This window comes from Phascolarctos cinereus, unplaced genomic scaffold, assembly GCF_003287225.1.
Source record: "Phascolarctos cinereus isolate Bilbo 61053 unplaced genomic scaffold, phaCin_HiC Scaffold_726;HRSCAF=1367, whole genome shotgun sequence".
Classification (NCBI taxonomy): domain Eukaryota; kingdom Metazoa; phylum Chordata; class Mammalia; order Diprotodontia; family Phascolarctidae; genus Phascolarctos; species Phascolarctos cinereus.
In genome coordinates, this window is record NW_027556098.1 from 336980047 (window position 1) to 337005068 (window position 25022).

At 39.3% G+C, this 25022-nt stretch overlaps 1 protein-coding gene across 2 annotated transcripts in view; it reads right to left on the bottom strand.

The window, feature by feature from the left end:
• MED4 (mediator complex subunit 4) overlaps nucleotides 1-18346 on the bottom strand; it is a 38428-nt gene extending 20082 nt beyond the window's left edge. Inside the window, exons 1-2 of one of the 2 annotated variants that reach the window (XM_020993753.2) lie at nucleotides 18128-18346; nucleotides 2175-2241 (exon numbers count right to left, since the gene is read on the bottom strand). In XM_020993753.2, coding sequence (XP_020849412.1) covers nucleotides 2175-2241; nucleotides 18128-18255 — 195 coding nt within the window. In that variant the 5' untranslated portion in view covers nucleotides 18256-18346. The remainder of the gene's footprint in view (nucleotides 1-2174; nucleotides 2242-18127) is intronic. The other variant, XM_020993754.2, reaches the window with a different exon arrangement.
• Between the last annotated feature and the right edge of the window lie 6676 nt (nucleotides 18347-25022).

Consider the following 25022-nt stretch of genomic DNA (forward strand, 5'->3'; position numbering starts at 1 on the left):
CTTCTAGTCTATTCATTCCCTCTTTCAGTTGGTCACAGCCTATGTGACCACCAGATACGCAATTTTAAGCAGTACATCAGAAAATGTATTTTCCCCATCTTTACCTGTTGAATTTCTGTTGTTGCCGTTCAGTTGTTTCAGTTGTGTCCAACTCTTCATGACCCCATGTGGGGCTTTCTTGGCAAAGATACTGAAGTAGTTTGTCATTTCCTTCTCTAGCTCATTTTACAGATGAGGAAACTGAGGCAAACAGGGTTAAGTGACTTGCCCAGGGTCACACAGCTAGAAAGTGTCTGAGAATGGATTTGAATTCAGGTCCTCCTAACTGCAGCATCAGCACTCTATATCCACTGTGCCCCTAGCTGCTTACACACACACACACACACACACACACACACACACACACACACACACACACACACACACACACACACAGAGCCAGATTTGAATTCAGGAAGATGAGTCTTCCTTACTCCACACCTGGCCCTCTATCTACTGTGCCACCTAGCTGCCGCTGAATTTCTACCCATCATTTAAAGACAAATTCAAATATCTGTTCCTTCAGGAAGCCTTCCTTAGCACCCCTCAAGGAATCAAGGTGCCCTTGGCCCCTCTGACATAGAACTTTGTTTGCATTTCGTCCATATTTTTTGGCATTATAGTTATTTTTATATCAAACTATCCTACTAGACCCTATGCTCTATGAAACAAGGGATTATCTTATCTACCTGTCCCCTGAAACAAGGCTCTGACAAAGAAGGTACTTAGGTAGAAAGTGGTAGGATCTATGACAGGGGTGGGGAACCTGCAGCCCTGAGGCCACTTGTGGCCTTGAGGCCTTAAGGTTCCCCACCCCTGATCTATGATATCTTTGGTACAGGGAATTCCCTTGTGAACAAAGTTGTACCAATGTAGGTCAGCATCTGCTCTACAACTTCTAGTCTATATACAGAGCTGCCTAGAGCACCGTGAGGAAATATGGTTCAAAGGCAGGACTCGAACCCAGATCTTCTTGGCTTTGAGGCCATACATTATGTCACAGTACCTCTCAGTAGATGCTTACTATTTGTTAAACTGAAAGTCATAGTTTCATATTCCCTGGTTTTAATTTTAAAAGCAAGTTAAGTATTTTCTATTTCTTTCTCAAAATTAATTACATAAAAGTAATTTTTAAATTGGTATGCAGTTCTTAGCTACTTTTTCCCTCTGGATAAACAATCCTTAACAGAGGGGTGAAAAAGGTTCCTCAATTCCATTTTACAGTCAAACCTTATAGCCCTTCTGTTCCTTAAATTATGGAAAAAAGTGAGGGAAAAGGGGGGGAGCAGCAAAAGCAATGAACTTATCACCTACCATCATCTCTACTATCTGGTATTTTCTCAGAATGCCTACTCTCTCTCTGTAGTTTTAAAGCGATACATGATCACTCGCAACAGAAGGGAGCTGTAGTCAAAATGAAACTCGAGCTAGGCCTGGAAATGGCATTAAAAATAAGAGACTAGAGCAAAGACAGGGGCAAAATTCTTGAGAAATGTGTTAAGATGCTATTAAATAATACCCACCATGGTGGGAAATCTAAAGACAAATGAATACAACTGTTAAAGATAACAGAAGCATAAAAGTGGAAAGCCAGAGCAATAATTTAACAAGATTATTTTAGACAAATATTTACACTTTTTAAATTGTCACATATTTAAATAGAACTTTAAGGTTTATAAAGTACTTTTCTCACAACCACCTCGTAGGTAGTAAAAAAGTTATTATCTCCACTTTACAGCTGAGTAAACTAAGGCTCAGTGTGATAAAATGCCTAATAAATGGGACAGTGCAAGAATCTATCTGAACCTTGGTCTAAACTCTACTGTTCTTTTCAATACATGATGCTGTTTCGCTCACTAAGTATGTGTGTGTATATCTTTTTCAATCCTGAGTCTGCACTAAAACATGTACACATACATATATATCTACATATGTATACATACCTATATATCTGTGTAACTACAAATACCAGAATTATCTAAGATTTCTCTAAGTTACAGGCAAATTGTGATCAGTTATCAGTTGAAAGAGATTTGAGCAAACCACAGATACATGATGCATGCACACACTATACAAATGGGAGGCTAAAGGAATTTTTTTTTACTTCCTTTAAATTTCAAATAGAAACTATTTACCTGCTTTTCATCTCCAGGTTGTAGCAACTTTTGGCTTCTTGAGATTGCCAGATTCTCTATAAGTTCCCTAAAAACAAAAGTAATTATGACATTAGTGTATGTGTTCAAAGCCAGAGCCACACTCAGACCTGAAGCATCAAAACTAATTTGTAGTACCTCTTTAAGCACACCACTAGCAACATTTCTTAATAAAGTAATTTCTTAACAAAGTAAAACCCCTTTCTAGGAGGGACAACGACAGAGGTCACATTTTCCTAAATGAAATTATGAAGAACAATTAAATGTAGTCCATGTATTGCCAATAGTTTCAAAACTACCCCGAATTCAGGCAGTAAAGTCACTTTCTTAGAGTTTAATATATTCATAACGTCTGAGCCTGTCATTGTGTGCCCCCAGGTGCTCCTCTAATACCCTAATGCCTAATTTGTTCTATTTTTCTTGTGATCCCAGTACTTGTCTATAGGCCTCAGTTTCTTTCGGATAAGATGATTTTTATTTTCATTTTCATTTCATGGGTATAATCCATTCACTGATCTGCTGTGCACAAAACAGCAAAAAACCCACATCCAACAGATTTTACTATAGTCTAGTAACTTTATACATATGTGGCATCTTTCTTTTAAAGAATGGGTAAATTAAAGATAACTGATTCCAGTTTAGGGTAAAAGATGATCCTGTTTTCATTACTCTTCAACTAAGACGCATTCTCTTGCCACTCTGAATGTAAGGCAACTGGAAAATACATGATTTCATTTCTGCAACTTTTAACATTGTGATCCTCCCAAAAACAGGTGGGACATTACAAAGAAGGCATCATGAAGAGGTGGCACCTGAGAGAGCAGAGATTATCCTTACATTTCTTTGTATCCCCAGTGCTTAGCACAGTGCTAAGTGGAAGGGAAATCCATTTCCAGGCAACAAATAATAGGCAAAATTAGGAAAAGACTGGACAAAATAAAGAGAATGGCTAGCAGTCAAGTAAAAAAGTAAAATGAGTAAACAACAACAAAAAAGAACTTGACCATAAAAAACTACCATGGTGGCAGGGAAGACAAAATATAAACTCAGAAGAAGAAAACAATCTGAAAATATCTACAAAGCCTCAAAGAAAAATGCTACTTGGACCAAGCCCAATAAGAGTTAAAGAAAGAGATAAGAGTGGTAGAGGAAAAATTGGGAAAAGAAATGAAGGAGACACAAGAAAATTATGAAAAGAAAATTAACAACTTGGCAAAAAGAGGCACAAAAAATACCTTAAAAAAAAAAAGAAAAAACAACAGAATTGACTTAATAGTAAAAGAGGCACAAAAATTCACTGAAGAAAAGAACTCTTTAAAAAGTAGAATAAACCAAATGGAAAAAGAGGTACAAAAGCTCACTGAAGAAAATAATTCCTTAAAAATCAGAATAAAGCAGGCAAGTCACTTAAGCCCAATTGCCACACACACACACACACACACACACAAATAATAAAGTAAAGTAAAAAGAATGAAAAAAAATAGAAGAAAATGTGAAACATCTCATTGGAAAAACAAATGACCTGGAAAATATATCAAGGAGAGATATTTTAAGAATTATTAGAGTACATGAAAGCCATGACCAAAAGAAAAGAGTCTAGACATCGTATTTCAAGAAATTGTCAAGGAAAACTGCCTATCCTAGAATCCAAGGGTAAAATAGAAATTGAAAAAATTCACCACCCATGACCTCTTGAAACAAATCCCAAGATGAAAATTCCCAAGAATATTATAGCCAAATTCCAGAGTTCCCAGGTCATGGAGAAAATACTGCAAGCAGCCAGAAAGAAACAATTCAAATACCATAGAGCCACAGTCAGGATCAAATAAGATTTAGCAGCCTCCAAGTTAAAAGAGCAGAGGGCTTGGAATACAGTATTTTGGAAGATAAAGGAGCTAGGATTAAAAATGACTACAACCTACCCAGCAAAACTGAGTATAATTCTTCACGGGGAAAAATGGACATTTAATGAAAAAAGACTTCCAGGCATTCCTGATGAAAAGACCAGAGCCAAATAGAAATCTGACCTTCAAATATAAGACTCAAAAGAAGCATAAAAAGATAAATATGAAAGAGTAATCATAAGGGACTCAATAAAGTTAAACTGTCTGATACAGGTAACTCCTAAGAACTATCATTATTAGGGTAGTTAGAAGGTACATACACAGGGCATGACTGTATGTCAATTATGTTGGGATGATCACACACACACACACAAAAGGGAGGGGTGAGGAAGAAGGAGGAACTGGGAGAAAGAAGAAGGGATAAAAAGAATGTGGAAATTTTCCTCATATAAAAGAGGTGCAAAAAGGAAGAGCTTTAATAGTGTAGGGGAAAATGGGGAGGGTGGCAGGCAATGCTTGAACCTCTATCTCATAGGAATTGGTTCAAAAGGGTGAAAAAATTGGTTCAGAAATCTTCAACATTTATGCATTTAACTTTTGTGACTTCAATCATGCCTGTGATTTTATTAGTAACCTCATTTTCACTTTTGTGTTGGCAACTATGCATATTCAAGGCTATACAGTAAAGAAAAAAATGAGATGCAGAATGCGCTTAAGTTTGTGGAGCAACAGAGTACCCTACTCGGCGCTTTACTGGCCTTCATTGCATATTTTCATTCTTTGTCTTTAAAACTCAAGTTTTGTGTTGAATTATGCCCCCTAAGCATAGTGCAAGTCTTTTGGGCTCTAAACCCAAGAGTTTAAAGTCAGTGATGCCACTTAGTGAGAAAATAAAGATCTTAGATAAACTTCATTCCAGAAATGTCTATAGCCACTGTCAGAGGCTAGTTGTTATATCTGCAAAAAGGAGGAAAATATTTGTCATAGCTTCTATGATTCTGCTCCAGAAAGTACTAAAGAAACCTCTCAAATGCCCAATGAAGGAATTGAAAAAAAATAGAAAAGTGGCTAAGTTTGTTGGTAAATGAGACAGTGGTCACCTCTGCCCTCTTGCCACAAGCTTCCCTCTCTTCCTTTCTGCCTGGCTGGGCAGGCAGAGAGCCCCGAACTTCAATGAAGTAACTCTTAGAGGCATGGCTTTTCTATTTTTATTTATTTATTTATCCATCTTTTCATTCATTCATTCATTCATTCATTCATTCATTTATTTATTTAGGTGAGGCAATTGGGGTTAAGTGACTTGCCCAGGGTCACACAGCTAGTTGTCAAGTGTCTTGTCTGAGACTGGATTTGAACTCAGGCCCTCCTGACTCCAGGGCCAGTGCTCTACCCACTGCGCCACCTAGCTGCATCCAGGAACAGTTCAACCAAAGAGAGGAAAAGAAGGTTAGAGACTGCAGGTTGTTCCTTTCCCTTTTTCACCTCGAGGCTTTTCTGACATGCCAGCCCCTGTTCCTGCCCCTCCCTGTCTCATCTAGTGTTGTCTCTCCTCTTCCCTGCATTTTACGGGTTATTTCACAGTTACTGTGTTGGAAAAAGGGCATATTATCAGAATGAATGTTTTATTATGAAGAACTGTATGCAGGGGGCAGCTAGGTGGCACAGTGGAGAGAGCACCAGTCCTAGAGTCAGGAGGACCTAAGTTCAAATCTGGACTCAGGCATATAACACTTACTAGCTGCCTAGGCCCCCCCCCAAAAAAAAAGAATTGTATGCAGAAAAGTATATGTTCAGCAATCTCTAGGGAAAGATTATACTTTTTGGTGGCTGGGGGAAATTAACCCCTTATTTCCCAGAGGTTCAATGTACAGACATTTCAGTTTTCTTACTTTTGTGCCATTTTTAGGAATATTACACCAGCAAATGTTGAAGATTGCTTAACTATACGCACTCAATTGGTTATGGAAGTCTATCTTACCCAATAGAGAAACAGGAAGGGAAGGAGTAAGAGATGGATTGGAGTGGGAGGAGGGGGAAGAATGGTTAAAAAAAAAAAAGTGTAGATTAAGGGAGTCCATGTCCAGAAGCTAAACAGGCTTTTCAGGAGGGACAGGGTAAAAAGACAGACAAGAAGATACACAGAAGAAAACAGGATGGAAAGAAATACACAGTTACTAATCATAACTATGAATGTGAATGGGATGAGCTCACCCATAAAACAGAAGCAGATAGCATTGGATTAGCAACCAAAATCTAACAATTTGTTAGGTAACAAGAGACACACTTGAAACAGAAACACATACAGAGAGTTAAAATAAAGGGCTACAGCAGAATCTATTATGCTTCAGCTACAGTGAAAAAAAAAGGCAGAGGTAGCAATCATGATCTCAGACAAAGCAAAAGTAAAAACAGAGCTAATTAAAAGAGAATCAGGGAAGCTACATTTTGCTAAAAAGTACTACAGACAATGAAGTAGTATCAAAAATTTACGGCAAGTTTCTCTGATAAAGGTCTTATTTCTCAAATATCTAGGGAACTGAGTTAAATTCATAAAAATAAGAGCCATTCCCCAATTGATAAATGGGCAAAGAATATTAGGCAGTTTGCAGAAGGAACCAAAGCCATCTCTAGTCACATGAAAAAATGCTCTAAATCACTATTGATTAAAGACATGAAAATTAAAACGACTCTGAGGTACTACCTCACATCTGTCAGAAATGATAAATACTGGAGGAAATGAGGGAAAAATCAGTACACTAATAAACTATTCCTGGAATTGTGAACAGGTCCAACCATTCTGGCGAAAAACTTGGAACTAGGCCCAAGGACTGCAAAACTGTGCATACCCTTTGAAATCAGCAATACCACTACTAGGTGTATATCCCAAAGGTTTTTTTTAAAGAAAAGGACTAATATGTACAAAAATATTTATAGCAGCTCTTTGTGGTGGCAAAGAATTGGAAATTGAAGGAATGCTCATAAATTGCAGAATGAGTGAATAAGTTTGGGTATATGATTATGATGGAATACTATTGTGCTGTAAGAAATGAGGAGGGAGATGATGTCAGAAGAAAATGGCAAGACCTATATAAACTGATGCAAAGTGAAGTGAGAAGGGCCAGGAGATCATTGTGCACAGTAACAGCAATGTTATAGTGGTGACCAACTGTGAAGGACTTGGCTACTCTGATCAATACAATGATCTAAGACAATTCCAAAGGATTCATGATGAAAAAATTAAAAATGCTATCCACCTCCAGAGAGATAACTGATGAACTCTGAGTACAAATTGAAGCATAATTTTCTCGCTTAATTTTTCTTTCAATATGGCTAATCTGGAAACATATTTTGCATGATTTCACATATATAACTGAAATAATTTTGCTTGCCTTTGTAGCAGATGGGTGAGTGGTGGGAAAAAACCTGGAATCTGGAATTCAAAATTTAAAAAGAAAAGAATGTTAAAAATAAATCATAAATCACACACACATACACACACACACACACACACACCCCCCAATCTACTGGTACTAAAGTTTAAAAATGTGGCACAAGAACTCATAGTGGAAAAAGAATTTTTTACCTATACCTAAAATCTGTCTTACCCATTTTCTCATTTTATGTTAACGTTCTGTATCATAACCTAAAAATGCATAAAGACGTTTCCTGCATCAGAAATGTTAAATGGCCTGTTTGACCTATTTTATGCTGAAGGAAGCTATGGTTTTCTGAGACACCCAAAGTTACTGACCAAGACACCCAAAGAAGATCTTTGGGTTTCCAAAATATCAAGTTGCCTTTTAAGAAATATGACTCTATCTCCCAGACATGAACAACTTTGTCTCCCTGACTTGCGCAGGCTTACTTGTCCTTTTGTCATTTGGAAAGCTGTATAATTTTGTCCCAAACCCCTTTTCCTCAATTTCTTAGGACTATATAACCCAAAATGAGTGCTAAATATAGCATTCAGATTCCTCCCCAAACCCTGATTTTGATCCCACTAAAGCCAACCTGCAACATATCCATGACATATGTAGTACCATGGATTTAACAACAGCATACAGGGGCAGCTAGGTGGCCCAGTGGATATGGCCCTGGAGTCAGGAGGACCTGAGTTCAAATCCAGTTTCAGACGCAAAACACTTACTAGCTATGTGACTCTGGGCAGGTCACTTAACCCCAACTGCCTCACGCAAAAAGAGGAAAAAAAAATAACATATGCATAACCAGAGTCCACTACTGCTTAGGAATTCTATCCTAATTTCCCAGATATGCAGCTGTGAGAAGTGAGTATTATTTGACTGATAATCACAATAAAGCCTTGTTTGTTCCACAAACAAGGTCATTTTCTAGTTTTTGTTGGTCATTTTCTAGGAGAAAATTGTGACTGTATACAAACTTCAATGAAAACTGATAGTTTACAGATCATGCCTAGGTAACCAGTCTTACTAGATGAGCACATAATAGGTTTTTCTTAAAAAGCCAATCATACTGCAGCAATGTAATACTGGTAAAAGGCATAAGAGCCAATGAAGCTTGCATAGGAAACCAGAAAGTTTTATCACCAGAATCACCACCACCAAGACTTTACATGAGCAACCATTTTAAAATCTGTTTTTCATTCAGTCTCTTAGCAAAGCATAATTCAGAGTTTTGACAGTTCTATCAGATGTGAGATTTCTGAATATATGAAATGGTCTATGAATCATGAAAACAAAGAAAAAGAAAAAAAATCTCACAAGACAATGGATTATGGTACAGGCAGCAGAACGCCTCGAGAAGGAAGAGGCCTATCACAAATTTGTTAGTGGGCTCAGTGAAGACGACTACAGACTAATAAGAAACAAAAATCTTCTTGGCACTCCTGGAGAAAAGACAATGGAAGAACTACAGCTTCTCTTAGAACAAGCAAAGGAAAATCTAGCAGCCCAATCAAATGTATATAATTTAGGAGCTGAAGAAGAAAGCAGCTCCACTGAAGTTCCTGGGGAAAATTTAAGTGAAGAATCAATGCTTCAGTGGATAAATACATTTTGTCACACAGGAATCGCCATACTCAATGGGCAAAATAGAAACCAAATTTGGAGAGCTTTAAGTCAGAGAGGTTCGGATACAGGAGAATTCCAATTTAGACTTAAAATTAACACATACGATGAATTCCAAAATGTTGGTATCCCAAGGGAAGGATACATAAATATGCCATATTTGAATACCAGTGGATGCCAACACCAACAAATAAATAGATCTCAGCCATCCAACAGCCCAATAGACAGACGAAATAGAAGCAAGACCTCAAATATGAATGCTGCAATGTTGGGAGTCATGAGAGATTCTAGAAGGCAGCACACAATAGAAGAGCCTTCTTCCTGGATGATGGGCAGGCTCAGAAGTGGAGCCCAGGAATTCAGAGAAAGGTTCACAGATTGTCACTCTAGTGCCAGACCTATTCAGTTCACTAGACATGTCAATGCTGTTATCCTAAGAGAAGCTCATGAAGGAAACGAATCTACAATGTACCAGAGGCACAGAGTAAGAAACAACAGTCCACTGAGTGATCTAAGAGAAAAAATTGAAACGCTAAGATTAAGACCTACTCAGAATAGCAGTAGTCATTCAAGGTTGCAAAGACCAACTGACATCATTTCAAGAAGAAAACAAATCAACAAAAAGTTGATGCAGTGTCATCAGCATCATATAGTTCAAAACGAACAAGAAATAGAAGGCACTCCACAATTTTCACATTCATCAGCACTTTCAAGAATTCTTTGCACAACTGCAAGATGTCAACCAACCCTAAGGTTAAACCTTACGGTAAAAGTTCTCCCTGAAGAAGAAATACCCCATGAGAATATTTCAAGCAGAACTCGATCTAGATTTCAAAGACCCAGAGGAGCAAATAGGAGTAACAGAGGTATATTTCAACTAGTCATTTCCCGTTCTGAAAATAATGGCTCACAAATCTGTTTCAGAACAACATGGCTACCCCTTCACGGTATTTCAGAGCCTGAGTTTCGCCAGCCAAGGATTCTACAGATGCTTCTCCAGCAGGTCCTAGCTGGACTGAGCACTCAAAACTTTTCAAATGAAACTCGGGCCTATTTAGAAACAGAGAGAGACAATCAGCACTTATGGGACATCAATTCTGAGCTGAACAGAGTAAGAGCTCAAAGAGAACTAAATGAAACTCCAATTTGCTACACCAGGGAAAGTCATGCCAGGCAGAACAACGATGTGAGTAATTTGATTGAAAATATCATAATACCAACTCTCCGTCTTGCTCGTACTTTTTTACTAAGTGATGATAGCTGGTATTGCTCTGGGGGATTAACCAATGAAGAAATGGATAAATTTTCTACCAAAAGCTACAAAAGCAGCATAAATGGAGAGATAAATAAAGCCTGCAATATTTGTGTAAACACCTACACACAGGGAGACAAACTAAGACAACTGCCTTGCACACATGAGTTTCATATCCACTGTATTGATCGCTGGCTGGCTGAAAATAATACTTGCCCCATTTGCCGCCAAGCTGTATTAGACTCAAATACAGTTTCACCAGTGTATTAAACATATGCAAATCTATTTAATTTCTGTGTCTTTTTTAAAAAATGTTTTATTTATGTTTTTTGAATTTGAATTATTCTCAAATTTGTATTACCCCCAGCACAGGTGGCTGGGGGTACATGTCTGGCTACATGTCTGGAATAGCCACTCTTCCTGATTTCAATCTCATCATCTTCAGTGCCATTTCTACTTCCTCATACATATAGGATAGTAAATTAGCAAAGCCAGAACTCTGAATCCAGATTTTCTAACTTACTCTTCACAATATATTCAACCTTATTAACTAAACTTTTTCTACACTCCAAACTGGATCCTGACTGCAGAGTGGGTCACATAGATTATCTTATTTGATCACAATAAAACTCTGCAAGACAGTTATTATCATATAAACTAGCTTCTGACTTCATCATTCAACTGAAACCGCTCTTTCCAAAGTTACTAATGATCTTTCAGTTGATGAATCTAATAGCCTTTTATTAATTCTCATCCTTCTTGACCCCTTCAATCTTTTATCTGTTGATCATTCTCCTTAATTTGCTCTTCTCTCTAGGTTTTTGTGACACTGCTTTCTCCTAGTTTTCTTCTTACCTGTCCAAAGGCTCCTTCTCTGTCTCTTGCTATATCTTCATTCAGCAAACTAACTGTGTCATGGTTAGTAAACATATAACCAAACTAATCATGCCCGGTAGGTATCCCTTAAGGCTCTGTTCTAGGCCTTCTTCTCTACTCCCAGTATACTATTTCTTTTGGTAATCTCATCAGCTTTCATGGATTCAATTATTATCTCTATTCAGATATCTGATTTCCAGATCTATTTGTCCAGCCCTAATCTCCAGTCTCACATTCCCAGCTTCCTATTGGACATCTAGAAATGAATGTCCCAAAAGCCATCTTAAACTCAACATGTCCAAAATGGAACTGTCTTTTCCCCAAATCCTTCCCTCTTCCTAACTTTCTTATTACTATAAAGGAAGTACCATCCTCCTCTTAATTCACCCAGGCTTACAACTTGGGTGTCATCCTTGACTTGTCACTCTTACCCCCCACATCCAATCAGTCATCAAGTCCTGTTGTTTCTATTTTTGAAACCTCTCTCCTTCCTAATCTCTACTCTCCTCCAACACTGTCAGCACTCTGGTCCAGGCCCTCATCACTCCTCACCTGGACTACTGCAATAGCCTGACAGTTGTTCTCCCAGTTTTACCGATCTTCCTACTATAGCACATACCAATTAAACTACCAAAAAAATATTTTACAGAGGTAGAAAAATAATAACAAAATTCATTCGGAAGAACAAAAGGTCAAATATCAAGGGAATTAATGAAAAAATGGCACATTGGCTAATATTACAGAAAAGGAAAATGACAAATGTTGGAGGAGACGTGGGAGAATTGGGACACTAATGTAATGCTGATGGAGTTGTGAACTGATCTAACCACTCTGGAGAACAATTTGGAATTATGCCAAAAGGGCCATAAAACTTTGTATACTCTTTTTAAAATTTTTTTTTATTAATTTATTTTTAGTTTCCAACAATCATTTCCATAATCTTCTGAGTTTTAAATTTGTCTCCCCCTCCCTCCCCAAGACAGCATGCAATCTGATACAGGCTCTACATATACATTCCTATTAAACACATTTTCACATTAGTCATGTTGTAAGGAAGAATTAGAACCAATAGGAGGAACCACAAGAAAAAGGAAACGAAACAAAACAGAAGAAAAAAAGAGCAAATAGTATGCTTTGATCTGCATTCAAACGCTAAAGTTCTTTCTCTGGATGTAGATAGCATTGTGAGTCTTTCAGACTTGTCTTAAATCCTTGCATTGCTGAGAAGAGCTAAGTCTATCAAAGTCAGTCATCACACAATGTGGCTGTTACTGTGTACAATGTTCTCCTGGTTCTGCTCATTTCACTCAGCATCAGACCATACAAGTCTTTCCAGGTTTTTCTGAAGTCTGCCTGCTCATCATTTCTTATAGCACAATAGTATTCTATTACATTCATATACCACAACTTGTTCAGCCATTTCCTAATTGATAAGCTTCCCCTCAATTTCCAATTCTTTGCCACCACAAAAGAGTTGCTATAAATATTTTTGTACATGTGGGTCCTTTTCCCATTTTTATGATCTCTTTGAGATACAGCCCTAGAAGTGCTATTGCTCAGTCCCAGGGTATGCACAATTTTTTTTTTGGCTAGGCAATGGGGTTAAGTGACTTGCCCAAGGTCACACAGCTAGTAAGTGTTATGTGTCTGAGGCCAAATTTGAACTCAGGTCCTCCTGAATCTAGGGCTGGTGCTCTATCCACTGCACCACCTAGCTGCCCCTTTGGGCATAGTTCCAAATTGCTCTCCAAAATGGCTGGATCATTTTACAACTCCACCAACAATACATTAGTGCATTTTCCCACATCTTCTCCAGCATTTATCATTTTCCTGTTTTGTCACATTGGCCAATCTGATAGGTGGTGATGTGGTACCTCAGAGTTGTTTTGATTTGCATTTCTCTAATCAATAGTGATTTAGACCTGGAAAGACCTGTATGGACTGATACCGAGTGAAGTGTGCAGAACCAGGAGAATGTTGTACACCGTAACAGCCACGTTGTGCGATGACTAACTTTGATAGGCTCTTCTCAGCAATATAAGGATCTAAGACATCTCCAAAAGTCTCACAATGGAAAGTGCTATCCACATCCAAAGAAGGAACTATGGCATCCAAATGCACATCGAAGCGTACTATTTGCTCTTTTTTTTCCTTCTTTTTTTTGTTTCCTCTTTCTTGTGGTTCCTCCTATTGGTTCTAATTCTTCCTTATAACATGACTTATAACATGACTAATGTGAAACATGTTTAAGAGGAATGCATATGTATAGTGTGCATAATCAGATTGTGCACCCTCTTGGGGAGGGAGGAGGGGAAGAAGGGGGACAAAAATTCAAAACTCAAAAGCTTATGGAAGTGATTGTTGATAAATCAAAACCAATTAATAAAAAAAAATAGTGATTTTAGAGCATTTTTTCATGACTATAGATGGCTTTAATTTCTTCATCTGAAAACTGCCTGGTTATATCCTTTGACCATTTATCAATTGGGGAATGACCTGTATTCTTATAAATTTGACTTAGTTCTCTATATATTTTAGAAATGAGGCCCTTATGAGAGAGACTGGTTGTAAAAATTCTTTCCCAGTTTTCTGTTTCCCTCCTAATCTTGGTTGCATTGGCTTTGTTTGTGCAAAAACTTTTCAAATTAATACAATCAAAATTATCCATTTTGCATTTCATGATGTTCTCTATCTCTTGTTCGGTCATAAATTCTTCTGTTCTCCATAAATCTGACAGATGAACTATTCCTTGCTCTCCCAGTTTGCTTATAGTATCAGCCTTTATATCTAAATCATGAACCCATTTTGACTTTATTTTGGTATATGGTATAAAATTTTGGTCCATGCCTAGTTTCTGCCATACTATTTTCCAGTTTTCCCAGCAGTTTTTTTCAAAGAGTGAGTTCTTATCCCAGAAGCTGGGGTCTTTGGGTTTATCAAATAGTAGATTACTATAGTCACTGACTACTGTGTCTTGCCTACCTAACCACTGATCCACCACTCCATTTCTTAGCCAGTACCAAGTAGTTTTGATGATTGCTGCTTTATAATTTATTGCTGCTTTATAATTTGTAATTTTTTTAATTTACAATTTAGGATCTGGTATGGCTAGGCCATCTTCCCCTGCATTTCTTTTCATTAGTTCCCTTGAACCTTTTGTTCTTCCAAATGAATCCTGTCATTTTTTCTAGCTCTATAAAATAATCTGTTGGTAGTTTGACTGCTCAGTAGGATCTGGGAATGTTAGTTATAATTGCTGGGTAAAGAGGACAGCTTCACAGGAGGTATTTCAAAGGTGGAATCTTGAGCAGGGAGTAGGTACTCTTGCGAAAGGGGCAGAGGCAGGGCAGGCCAGGTAAGATGAAGAAGTCATTTATCTCCTATATATTCTCATAGGGGCAGCTTCCAATCTTTGTAATACAGGAGACTGTTAAGACATAATCCATGAGCCATTTCCCTCTCCACAGTCAGCAGCCCCTTCAGAGCAGTAGTGAGGGCCTTGCTGGTTTTACCCTCCAGGATGAGAGTCACATTCTCAGGCCTGTGCAGGGGGATTAGTTCTACCACCAGGCTAATGATCACTGCGGGGTCTTTCTTGTCATCACAGTGGTCTCATGAAAAAAACACTGAATTTGCCCAAATGGAATGAAGCCTGAATATCCTCTTGGGCAGGTGAAGGCCAAGGTAGTACTTGAGAAAGGGTATCCAACAGTCTGAAGACACAAGCATTTTCACTACCTGTCCCACATGCCTAGGATGCTCTCCTTCTTCATCTACACTTCCTGGTTTCCCTAATTTCCTTCAAGTCTTGACTATAGTCCTACCTTCTTCAAGAAGTCTTTCTCAGACCTCCTGAATCTTAGTGCCTTCTGGGAGTATCCCCAATTTAGAACAGAACATGTAGATATAGATACACACACACACATATTGCTTGTATACAGCTGTTTGCATGTTGTGTCCCCCACTAGGTTTATTAACTCCTTGAGGGCAGGGACTTTCTTTGCATTCCCAGCACTTAACAGAGTGCCTAGCATATAGTCGGTGCTTAATAAATCTTTAACTGACTGACTGATTCTTCAAGCAGCCCAAGATCACATCATCTTTTTGGCTGCTACATCACAATACTGACTAAAAGTGAGCTTGCAGTCCACTAAAACCTCCACATTTTTCCCAGAATGACTACTGTCTAAATATGCCTTCCCTCATCTTATACTTGGGAAGCTAATTTTTTTTTGTATCTAAGGGCAAAATTTTATACTTAGCCCTAATAAATTTCATATTATTAGATTCCCAGATGGTGCTCTTAACCTGGGTTCAGTGAACTTATTTTTAAAATAGCTTACCACCTTTTCAACATTAACTATTTCCAGCTTTACCAATTTGATGGGCATGATATGAAACCTCAGTTGCCTTAATTTGCCTTTCTTTTATTAGTGATTTGGAGCATCTTTCCATATGATTACTGAGAGTTTGCATTTCTTTCTGTGAAAATTTCATTAAAAAAATATGCATGAGGGACCAGCAAGATGGCCAAATAGTTGCTTTCTACAAACTTCTCTAACACCAAAACCTCAGATAAAAGGAATTAGGGAGGCACATTGGGTAATTACATGGAATCTATAAGACCGCATCCCTTCTCCCACAATACCAGAGGATTTTAACTTAGAACTCTTATTCTACACCAGTGTCCGCACCCTCAAATTAAATTAGCTTGTGACCCAGGGTCCAGCTTTATGGATTTCCCCTAGCAGTGACTCTGCCCAAGTGTCCCCCTCTCCACAAAAAGGGGTAGACACCTATTCTGCTCAATCACTCGAATGAAGGAGGGACAGAAGAATACAGAAGCACAGAAGTCAGCATACAGGCTACATCAGAGATACATGAGAGAAAAGCGCTTCCCCCTTACAGAAAAGGACTAGAAAACCATCTGGGGGTAGGTGCTCTTCCCTCTACTCAGATGTACTCAAGACAGAATTGGCCTGCCCTTCATATACCTCACAGCAGGAAGACCAGCAAAAAGCAGTTTAGCCTACAGGTCCCCAAAGCAAAGCAAGGGGGAGGAACTCAGCAGTCAGAATTCCCAATGGTGACTGGATGAGGGACACAAGAAAAACTGAAAGACCAAAAGATCAAGAGTGAAAGCCTGAACAAAATCCCCATGGCACAATCTGATAAACCAACGAGAGGATCTAAAAACAGAAAAATTGGGAAGCCATTTGTATCCTTTGCCTAGTGAGCCAATGCAAAATGGTTTTTGACCATAGGTGTTTGTCAGTTTATCATATTACCTTGTAATTCAGAGTTTAAGCACAGCTATGTTTGAGGCAAAGATTTTCTTCACTCTGTAATATCTCCTTTATTTTAATTACAGTTTTGTTTATGCAAAAGATTTTAAGTTTTATATAATCAGAAATATTTTATTTTATATATTATGATTTCTATGCATTGTTTGGTTAAGATTCCACTGTCTCAATGCCTTGCAATCTGATTTCCAATGCCCCCACTTCACTGAAAACTGCTTTCTCCAAGTTCATCAGTGTTCTAAATTCCTAAATTCTAAAATGGCCCTTGCTCAGATAGTTCCTTGAACCCTTTGCAGCTTTTGACACTGATCACCATATCCCCTTTCCCCTAGAGGCTCCCCGCTCCGGTTTTTTAGACATGGATTGCAAGCCCATCTTCATCATGTCATAACCCTTGTACCCCAGGGCTTTGTCCTGGGCCCTCTTATGTTCTCTCAGTAATAATCTCTCATCTTTAATTCTGTCTCTCATCAATTCCCAAGAGTTCAACTATCATCTCTAGGCAGATGAAGCCTAAATTTACATATGTAGCTCTCATTTCCCTCCTGAGCTCTAATCCAGCATCACAATCGTCTGCTAGACTGCTCCACCTGCACTTCATATAGGCACCTTAAACCTGATTAATCCAAAAGAGGCCTCATTATGTTATTCCTTAAGCCCACCAGCCCTCTTAAATTTTTTTTTATTTCTATCAAGGATTCCATCATCCTTCCAATTATTTAAGTGCGCAGTCCAGGGTAGATGTTAAACTCTTCACTCTTCCTGAACCTCCCCCGCCTCCCCAACCATCCAATCAGATTCTAATTCTAGTTAATTCCACCTCCACTGACTGACATCTTTCATACTGTTCTCCTCTCCATCCATAAAACCCCCAGCCCAGGTTCAGGCTTTCCTCACCTGTAGCCTGGGCTGTTATCTCATTTGGTTTTCATTTGATTATTCTTAATCATTTGGTTCATAATAATACCTGGGGAGAAAGGTGTTACTATCCCCATTTTTACAGATGAGGAAACTGAAGCAGTATAAATGCCTTGTTTAAATGACACAGTTTAAATGGGTGAGGCTGGATTCGAACTCAGTTCTTCCTGAGTACAGGTCCAAAACTTCACCCACTCCTGCCTTCAAGTACGCACTCTTTTCCAGGGGCACCACCCTGCCCCCCAGAACAAGTTTTGCTTAAATAAATTGACAACGAGGTCATTTTTATTCAATTACCAAACACGCAGCCGCTACTACGCAGCTGCCAGCAAACAGCAAGCGCCGGAAGAAAACATCAGACGTCATCTAGCCCAATGCCCTCATTTTACAGAGAAGGAAACTGAGGCTCAGAGTGGGGCTCCCCCAGGCAGGCGGCGGCTAGACACGGACAGCTGCGCAGCCTTCCTTCCCCGCCGGCCGATCCTCGGCCCATCACCCCTAACCGTCCCGGGGGCCGGGAGCCGCAGCCGCAGCGCGGAGGGGCCCCAGAGCGCGCCGGGAGTCGGGGATCCGCCTGCCCGCCGGCGGACTCCGAGCCCCGGGAGGAGAGAGAGCCGGGGGCGTCCCCCGCGGTGCCTCCAGTGTCCCAGCCCGCCCGGCTCTGCCCCATCGCGGCCAGGCCCCGCGGCAGCCGTACCTCGACAGCACCTCCAGGTCCTCCAGCACAGACAGCAGCTTCTCCCGCGTGCTGTTGCCGGGCACGTTGGCGATGCTGACCGATCCCGGTCGCTCCTTTTCCTTCTCCGCAGACGAGGACGCAGCCATCGTTGAGGGCGAGAGAGCAGACAGCGCACGCCTTCCCACTGCCTGCAGGCAGATGAATGCGTCAACCGCAGCAGTGCGACAAGATCTAGTGCGCAGTTAAGGGAGAGGGGAGCACCCGCCGCGCCGACAGCGGCCGCTGGCGGTGCGGAGGAGCCACTGCAGGCGCCGGCGCCTACGCCTGTGCCACCTCCTGGGGAAGCGGGGACTTGCATTTTCTCGTGCAGGAGCCTTAAATCTAATCTGAAAAGGGAGACATTGGAGGAAAACGGGAACGGAAAAAGAGCGCAAATACTGTGTTTTCCTGGTGCGTCACAAAGTCTTTACTAACCGAGTCAATCTTTTTTTTTTTAAATGTAGGCCTATGACTTCCGTGGCATGGAAACCACTCCCAGTGTGGAAACTCCCCTCCACTGATGTAAATCACAGGGTCATAAGTCTGGGGTTGAAAGGGACCTTAGAGGCCCTCCAGTCCACTCCTCCGATTTTACAGATGAGGAGGGTGAGGGCGAGTGTTCTGTCCAGGGTCACACAGCTTCTGTGTGACAGACAGAATCAGCATATCGTAATCACTACACCGTCCTGCCTGCTATTTGACTGAAACAGAATAGTCGGGGGTAGCTTTCTACTCTTGCTTAGTAAGTAGTGATTTTGAATTGGTAATGTGTAATGAGACAACAGAGTGTGGCCCAGCTTTGCCTAGTGAATACAGTATTTGGGCGGTCTATTGTGAGCATTTTAAATTCAGTCTCCCCAACCTGCACCTTCCAGGCAATTTACAGTCCTCGTTGCCTAGAGCACTTTGAGATAAAGTGACTTGCCCAGGGTCACCCGCCCAGTATGTGTCAGAGTTAGGACTGTGAACCAAGATCTTCCTGGCTTTCTTGGTCAGCTTTCTTTGTTTTTGTTTTTGTTTTTGTTTTTTTAAGGCAATTGGGGTTAAGTGACTTGCCCAGGGTCACACAGCTAGTAAGTGTCAAGTGTTCGGGCCACATTTGAACTCAGGTCTTCCAGACTTCAGGCCTATCCACTGCGCCACCTAGCTGCCCCCTCGGTCAGCTTTCTACCCACCATGCCATACTACCTCAATATGAATACTTGGCCTAAAGCACACAGATTATGACAGTCTCCGTGTGAGAAAAGATGAAAAGATAGACGTGAAACTAGTTCTTGTTCTCAAGAAACTGATACTCTGTTGGGGAGACAATGCCATATATAAGCATTAAAATACACCGACCGAGTGTTTTAGGGGAGGATGCTAGAAGCTAGGTGTGTTCAGGAGAGGCTTCAGGTAAGAGGCAGAAAGGCAACAAGGGATTCTAATCAGTCAATAAAGGTTAAGTGCATACTGTATGCCAGGCACTGTCCGAAAGATAGTCACATCTGATGGGGAAGCTGACAAACAAACACATAAACAGGCTATATGGAGAATTAATAGGAAAGAATTAACAGAGAAAGCATTAGAAGGAAGACTCGTTGAGGAAGGCTTCCTGTAAAAGGTGGGATTTTTTTTATCAGAGGATTCTGGGAAGATGGCAGAGTAGGTCAGAAAACTCCAGGCTCCACAAATTTCCTCCAAAGAAAAAAAAACAACCCCACATAACAGAACATTACCTCAAAGTGACCATAGTGCAGCAGAAATAAAAGTTGGTGTAAAACAGCTGTCCTCCTAAGATAACTGGAGAAGACTTTAGGAAAGTGAAGCGTGAGCACCTCCAGGCCGACTCCAGGGAATCACCAAACCGCAAACCCTAGGGCGTAGCCGGCTCAGGCCTCAGAAGCTTTCACCTCACGCTCAGCTTGGGGGTCGGAAGTAGGGTAAGATTAAAAGACCCTCTGCTGTTGCTGGACGCGAGGCCCAGCTGTGCTGATCAGACATTGTTCCTGGGCTGCCGCTGCGGGCAAGAGGGAGCAAGCACATGTCCGGTAGCAGAGGACCCTACTGGCTATGGCACTTGCTGGGGAACAGTCCCTGGTTTCTGTTCCAGGGCAGAAAAGAGAGCTGAAGTTTGCGGCCACTGGGAAGGACTGCAGGTAGCAAGAGCGTTTACTGGTCAGCGTGGCTGGGGGCACCTAGCCATGGCTTAGGAGTAAAGAGGAATGCCCTAGTTTGGGCCCTGAACGGAGCTCAGAAAATAACAGTAAGAAGGACCTGACACCTAGTTCACCATTCCCCACATCTTGGGACTAGAACCTGATTATAATAATAAGCTGCTAAAAATAAAATAAAAATAAAAATGAATAAGCAAAGGAAAAAGAACTCAACCACACCTACTTTGGAGATAAAGAAGATCTGGGTTCATATTCAGAGTAAGATAGTGAAATTTAAGAAACCACTCCTTTTTGAAAGAGAAACACCCAATGGTCACAAGCCCAAAAAGAGTTCTTGGAAGAATTTAAAATGGACTTCAAAAATCAAAAAAGAGATTGAGGAAAAATTAGGAGAAAAAATAAGAGCAATCCAAGAAAATAATGAAAAGAAAGTCAACCAACTGGAAAATGAGATCCAAAAACTTAAGAAAACAACTCTTTGAAAACTAGCAGTGGAGGAATAGGATGGAAGGAAATACAGTTAGCAATAGTAACTGTGAAAAAAATTTTGAAGTGAGTTTCTGTGATAAAAGCCTCATTTCTCAGACATATAGAGAAGTGTGTCAAATTTATAAAAATGAAAACAAGGGGAAGCAAATAACACTATAAGACATCAAGAAGTAATATAATCAAAAGAATGAAAACATAGAAGAGAATATGAAATATCTCATGAGAAAAACAACTGATCTGGAGATCAGATTGAGGAGAGACAATATAAGGATTGTTGATCTATCTGAAACTTACGATTAAAAAAAAGAATACATTATTACAAGAAATTATTAAGGAAAATTGCTAAATAGAAAAAAATCCATCCATCACCATTGGAGAGAGATCCCAGAAAGACTTTCAGGTATTTGTGACTAAAAGACCAGAACTTTATGGAAAGTTCGACATATAAGATCCCAAGGAAATATAAAGTAAATATTAAAGACCAATTATAAGGGCCTCAGTAAGGTTAAACTGTTTACTTCTTTTGTGTGAAAATGTTGTCAGTACTCTTATGACTGTCATCGTTACTTGAGTGGTTTGAAAGAAAGACTTGGATTGAACTGAGGGATGATTCTAAAAAATAAAACTGGGTAGAGAGAGGTAAAAAGGAGCACTTATCTCATACAAATGAGGTGTCAAAGGAAGAAATGATACAGAAGAAGCAAGGGGGGAGGGGAGGGCTGGTAGTGCTTGAACCTCACTCTCATCTGAAATAGGTTAAAGAGGGAAGAACATATACATCCAGCAGGGTATAAAAGTCTTCCAAATTAAGAAAAAAATAAGAGGGTGATAGGATAGGATAAGGGAGGAAAAGGGTGTATAGATTAAAAAGTAAGAGGTGGGTGAGAAGATAAGGGAGGGACTCTTAGAGGAGTAAATAGATTAAGAATAGGAGGACAAGGTAGTGGGTAGAAGTAAATTAGATGCATGAGGAGGGACAGGGTAAATAGGATGAGAAGGATAGTGAGGAAAAATAGGATGAAGGGAAATAAACAAGGAGTAATTATAACTTTGAGTGTGAATTTACCCATAAAGTGGATAACAGAATGTATTAAAAAGTGAATTTGACAATATGTTACTTATGAGAAACATAATAAGAATGAGAGATACACACATAGTTAAAATAAAGGGCTGGAGTAGAATTTATTATGCTTCAGCTGATGTTAAAAAAGCAGGGGTAGCAATCATGATTGCAAGCAAAATTAAAGCTAAAATAGATTTAATGAAAAGAAAAACAGGGGGGCAGCTAAGTGGCGCAGTAGATAGAGCACTGGCCCTGGAGTCAGGAGGACCTGACTAGCTTTGTGATCCTGGGCAAGTCACTTAACCCCATTGCCTAGCCAAAAAGAAAAAAGAAAAGAAAAACAGAGAAATGGAGCTAATTGTCACCAGTGTTGTTTAATATTGTTTTAGACCATTTAAAACAACTGTAGACAGTATAAAATACTTGATAGTATACCTATCAAAACAGAGGAGCTACACGAACATAATTATAAAACACTTTAGACAAATAAAGTCACATTTAAATAATTGGAGAAATAGTAATTGTTCATTGGTAGGCAAAGCCAATATAATTTTAAAAAATGACAATTTTACCTAATTAGTCTATTTATTCAATGCCATCCCAATTAATTTACTAAAAATATTTTACTTAGAAAAAATAATAACAAAATTTATTTGGAAGAATAAAAGGTCAAGAATTTCAAAGAAACTAATGAAAAATGTAAAGGAAAATAGATTCAATAGTAACAGACCTTAAACTATATTATAAGGCAGTAGATATCAAAATTATCTGGTATTGGCTAAGAGTAGACGTACAATTCACAGGTTGTGTTTGACAAATGTAAAGATTTAAGTTTTGGGGATAAGAATTCATTATGTGGTAAAGATTATTGGGAGAGTTGGAAAGAAATCTGGGAGAAATTGAGCATAGACCAGTATCTTAAACTGTGTACCAAGATAAGATCAAAATGGATAGATAACCTAGATATAAAGGGAGCTATCACAAGAAAATTAGAACATGGAAGATGTTACCTATCAGACCCATGGATAGGAGAATAGTATATGAAGAAACAAGAGAGAGAGAGAATTTGAGGTGTAAAATGGGTAATTTCAATTATCAACGTAGTCAAAATTAGAAGGAAACCAGAATATTGAGGGAAAACTTTCATAGACAATCTCTCAGATAAAGGTCTCATTTCTCAAATATATAAAGAACTCTATCAAATTTATAAGACTACAAGTCATTCCACCATCAAAACTATAGTCATATGGAAAAAAAATTCTCTGAATCATTATTGATTAGAGAAATGCAAATTAAAACAACTTTGAGATATCACCTTACATCTACTATATTAGCTAAGATGATAGATGCCCTTCAATTGGGGAATGACTAAACAAGTTGAGGTAGAGGATTGTGATGGAATATCACTGTGATATAAGAAATGATGAGCCGGTTGATTTTAGAAAAACTTGGAAAGACTTTGACCCATGAAGGAAGATGCTATCTACCTCCAGAGAAAGAAGTGACATAGAAATATGTATAGCATGGTTTTACATATATTGTATATGTGTGTATTATATATATAGGTATGTACATAGATATATGTGTGTGTGTGTGTATAGATACATACACAGACATATATATGTGTATGTATGTATATGTGTATATATTAATGTTTAATTGTAGCCTTCTCTAGGCCAGGGTGGGGAGGGAGAGAGAAAAAAAATAGAAAGTGCACAGCAGAGAACGAAAGAAAAGTTAGAAGGAGGCACAGAAAAGCTGGGTAGCTTTGAAAACAATGTGTAATGTTTATTACATAGGTTTTCAAAAAAGTGTAAGTGGTTTGAAATATAAATTTATTGTTTTATATTGAATCCTCTGTGTTCTGCTATGTCTATGGGAATGTTCTTTTTTTTTCTTTTCTCATTTTGTATTTAAGTTTTTAAATTAATTTTTAAAATAGAATAAAAAAAAAAGATGGGATTAGTTGAGGCTTAAAGGAAGCCAGGAAAATCAGTAGGTGTAGTTGAGGAGGGAGAGCATTCCAGGTATGGAGGACAGCCAGAGAAAATAACCAGAGCCTAGAGATGAAGTTTGAAGAACAGCCAGGAGGTCAATGATACTGGATTGAAAAGTACCTGTCAGTAAGTAAGGTCTATGAAAACTAGAAAAGTAGGAAGGGACTAGGTTGTGAATGACAGAGGATTTTGTATTTGATCTTGGGAAACCAAAGGCAACCACTGGAGTTTATTGAGGTGGAGGGGGGGAGTGAAGGGAGGGAGGTGCCATGGTCTAAGTGGGAGAGGTGAAAAGGGGGTATATTCAAGGCAGAAGGAGGGACTACCAGGACAAAAGAACAAAGACCGGAGATGGAGTACTGTGTGTGAAGAGCAGTAAGAAGGCCAGTTTGACTGAATCATAGAGTGCAAGAAGGGGAGGAATATATAATAAGGTTGGAAAAGTATTTGGAGACCAGGTTATGAAGGTCTTTAAAAGTCAAACAGGTAGCTAAGTGGATAGAGCAATGACTTTGGAATCAGGAAGACTCATCAACATTCAAATCCAGCCTCAGACATTTGCTAGCTGTGTGACAGTTCCTCACCTGTAAAATGAGTTGGGGAAGGAAATGGCAGTATCTTTGCCAAGAGTATCTTTACCAAGAAAACCCCCAAATGGGGTCACAGAGAGTCAGGTACAACTGAAATAACTCAACAACAAAAACCAAATAAGGAGTTTCTATTTTATCCTAGAGATCCCTAGGGGCCACTGGAGTTTATTGAGTAGGGAAATTACATATTTACATCTGTACTTTAGGAAGTCACATTGGCATCTGTAGTCAGATAGATTGGAGAGAGAAAATAATTGAGGCAAGGAAACCAGTAAGGAGGCTATTGTAATAATCCACGAATTCTTTTTTTTTTCTTTTTCTAGGCAATGGGGTTAAGTGACTTGCCCAGGGTCACACAGCTAGTCAGTGTTATGTGTCTGAGGTCGGATTTGAACTCAGGTCCTCATGAATCCAGGGCCAGTGCTCTATCCACTGTGCCACCTAACTGCCCCCCCCCATGTATTCTTTTTAAGAGAAAGGGGAAAAAAGTTTGGCAAAACCAACCAACACATCAACTGGGATATTTCATATTCATAGTTCTCCCTTCTCTACAAAAAAGGAGGAAAATGCATTTTCTCA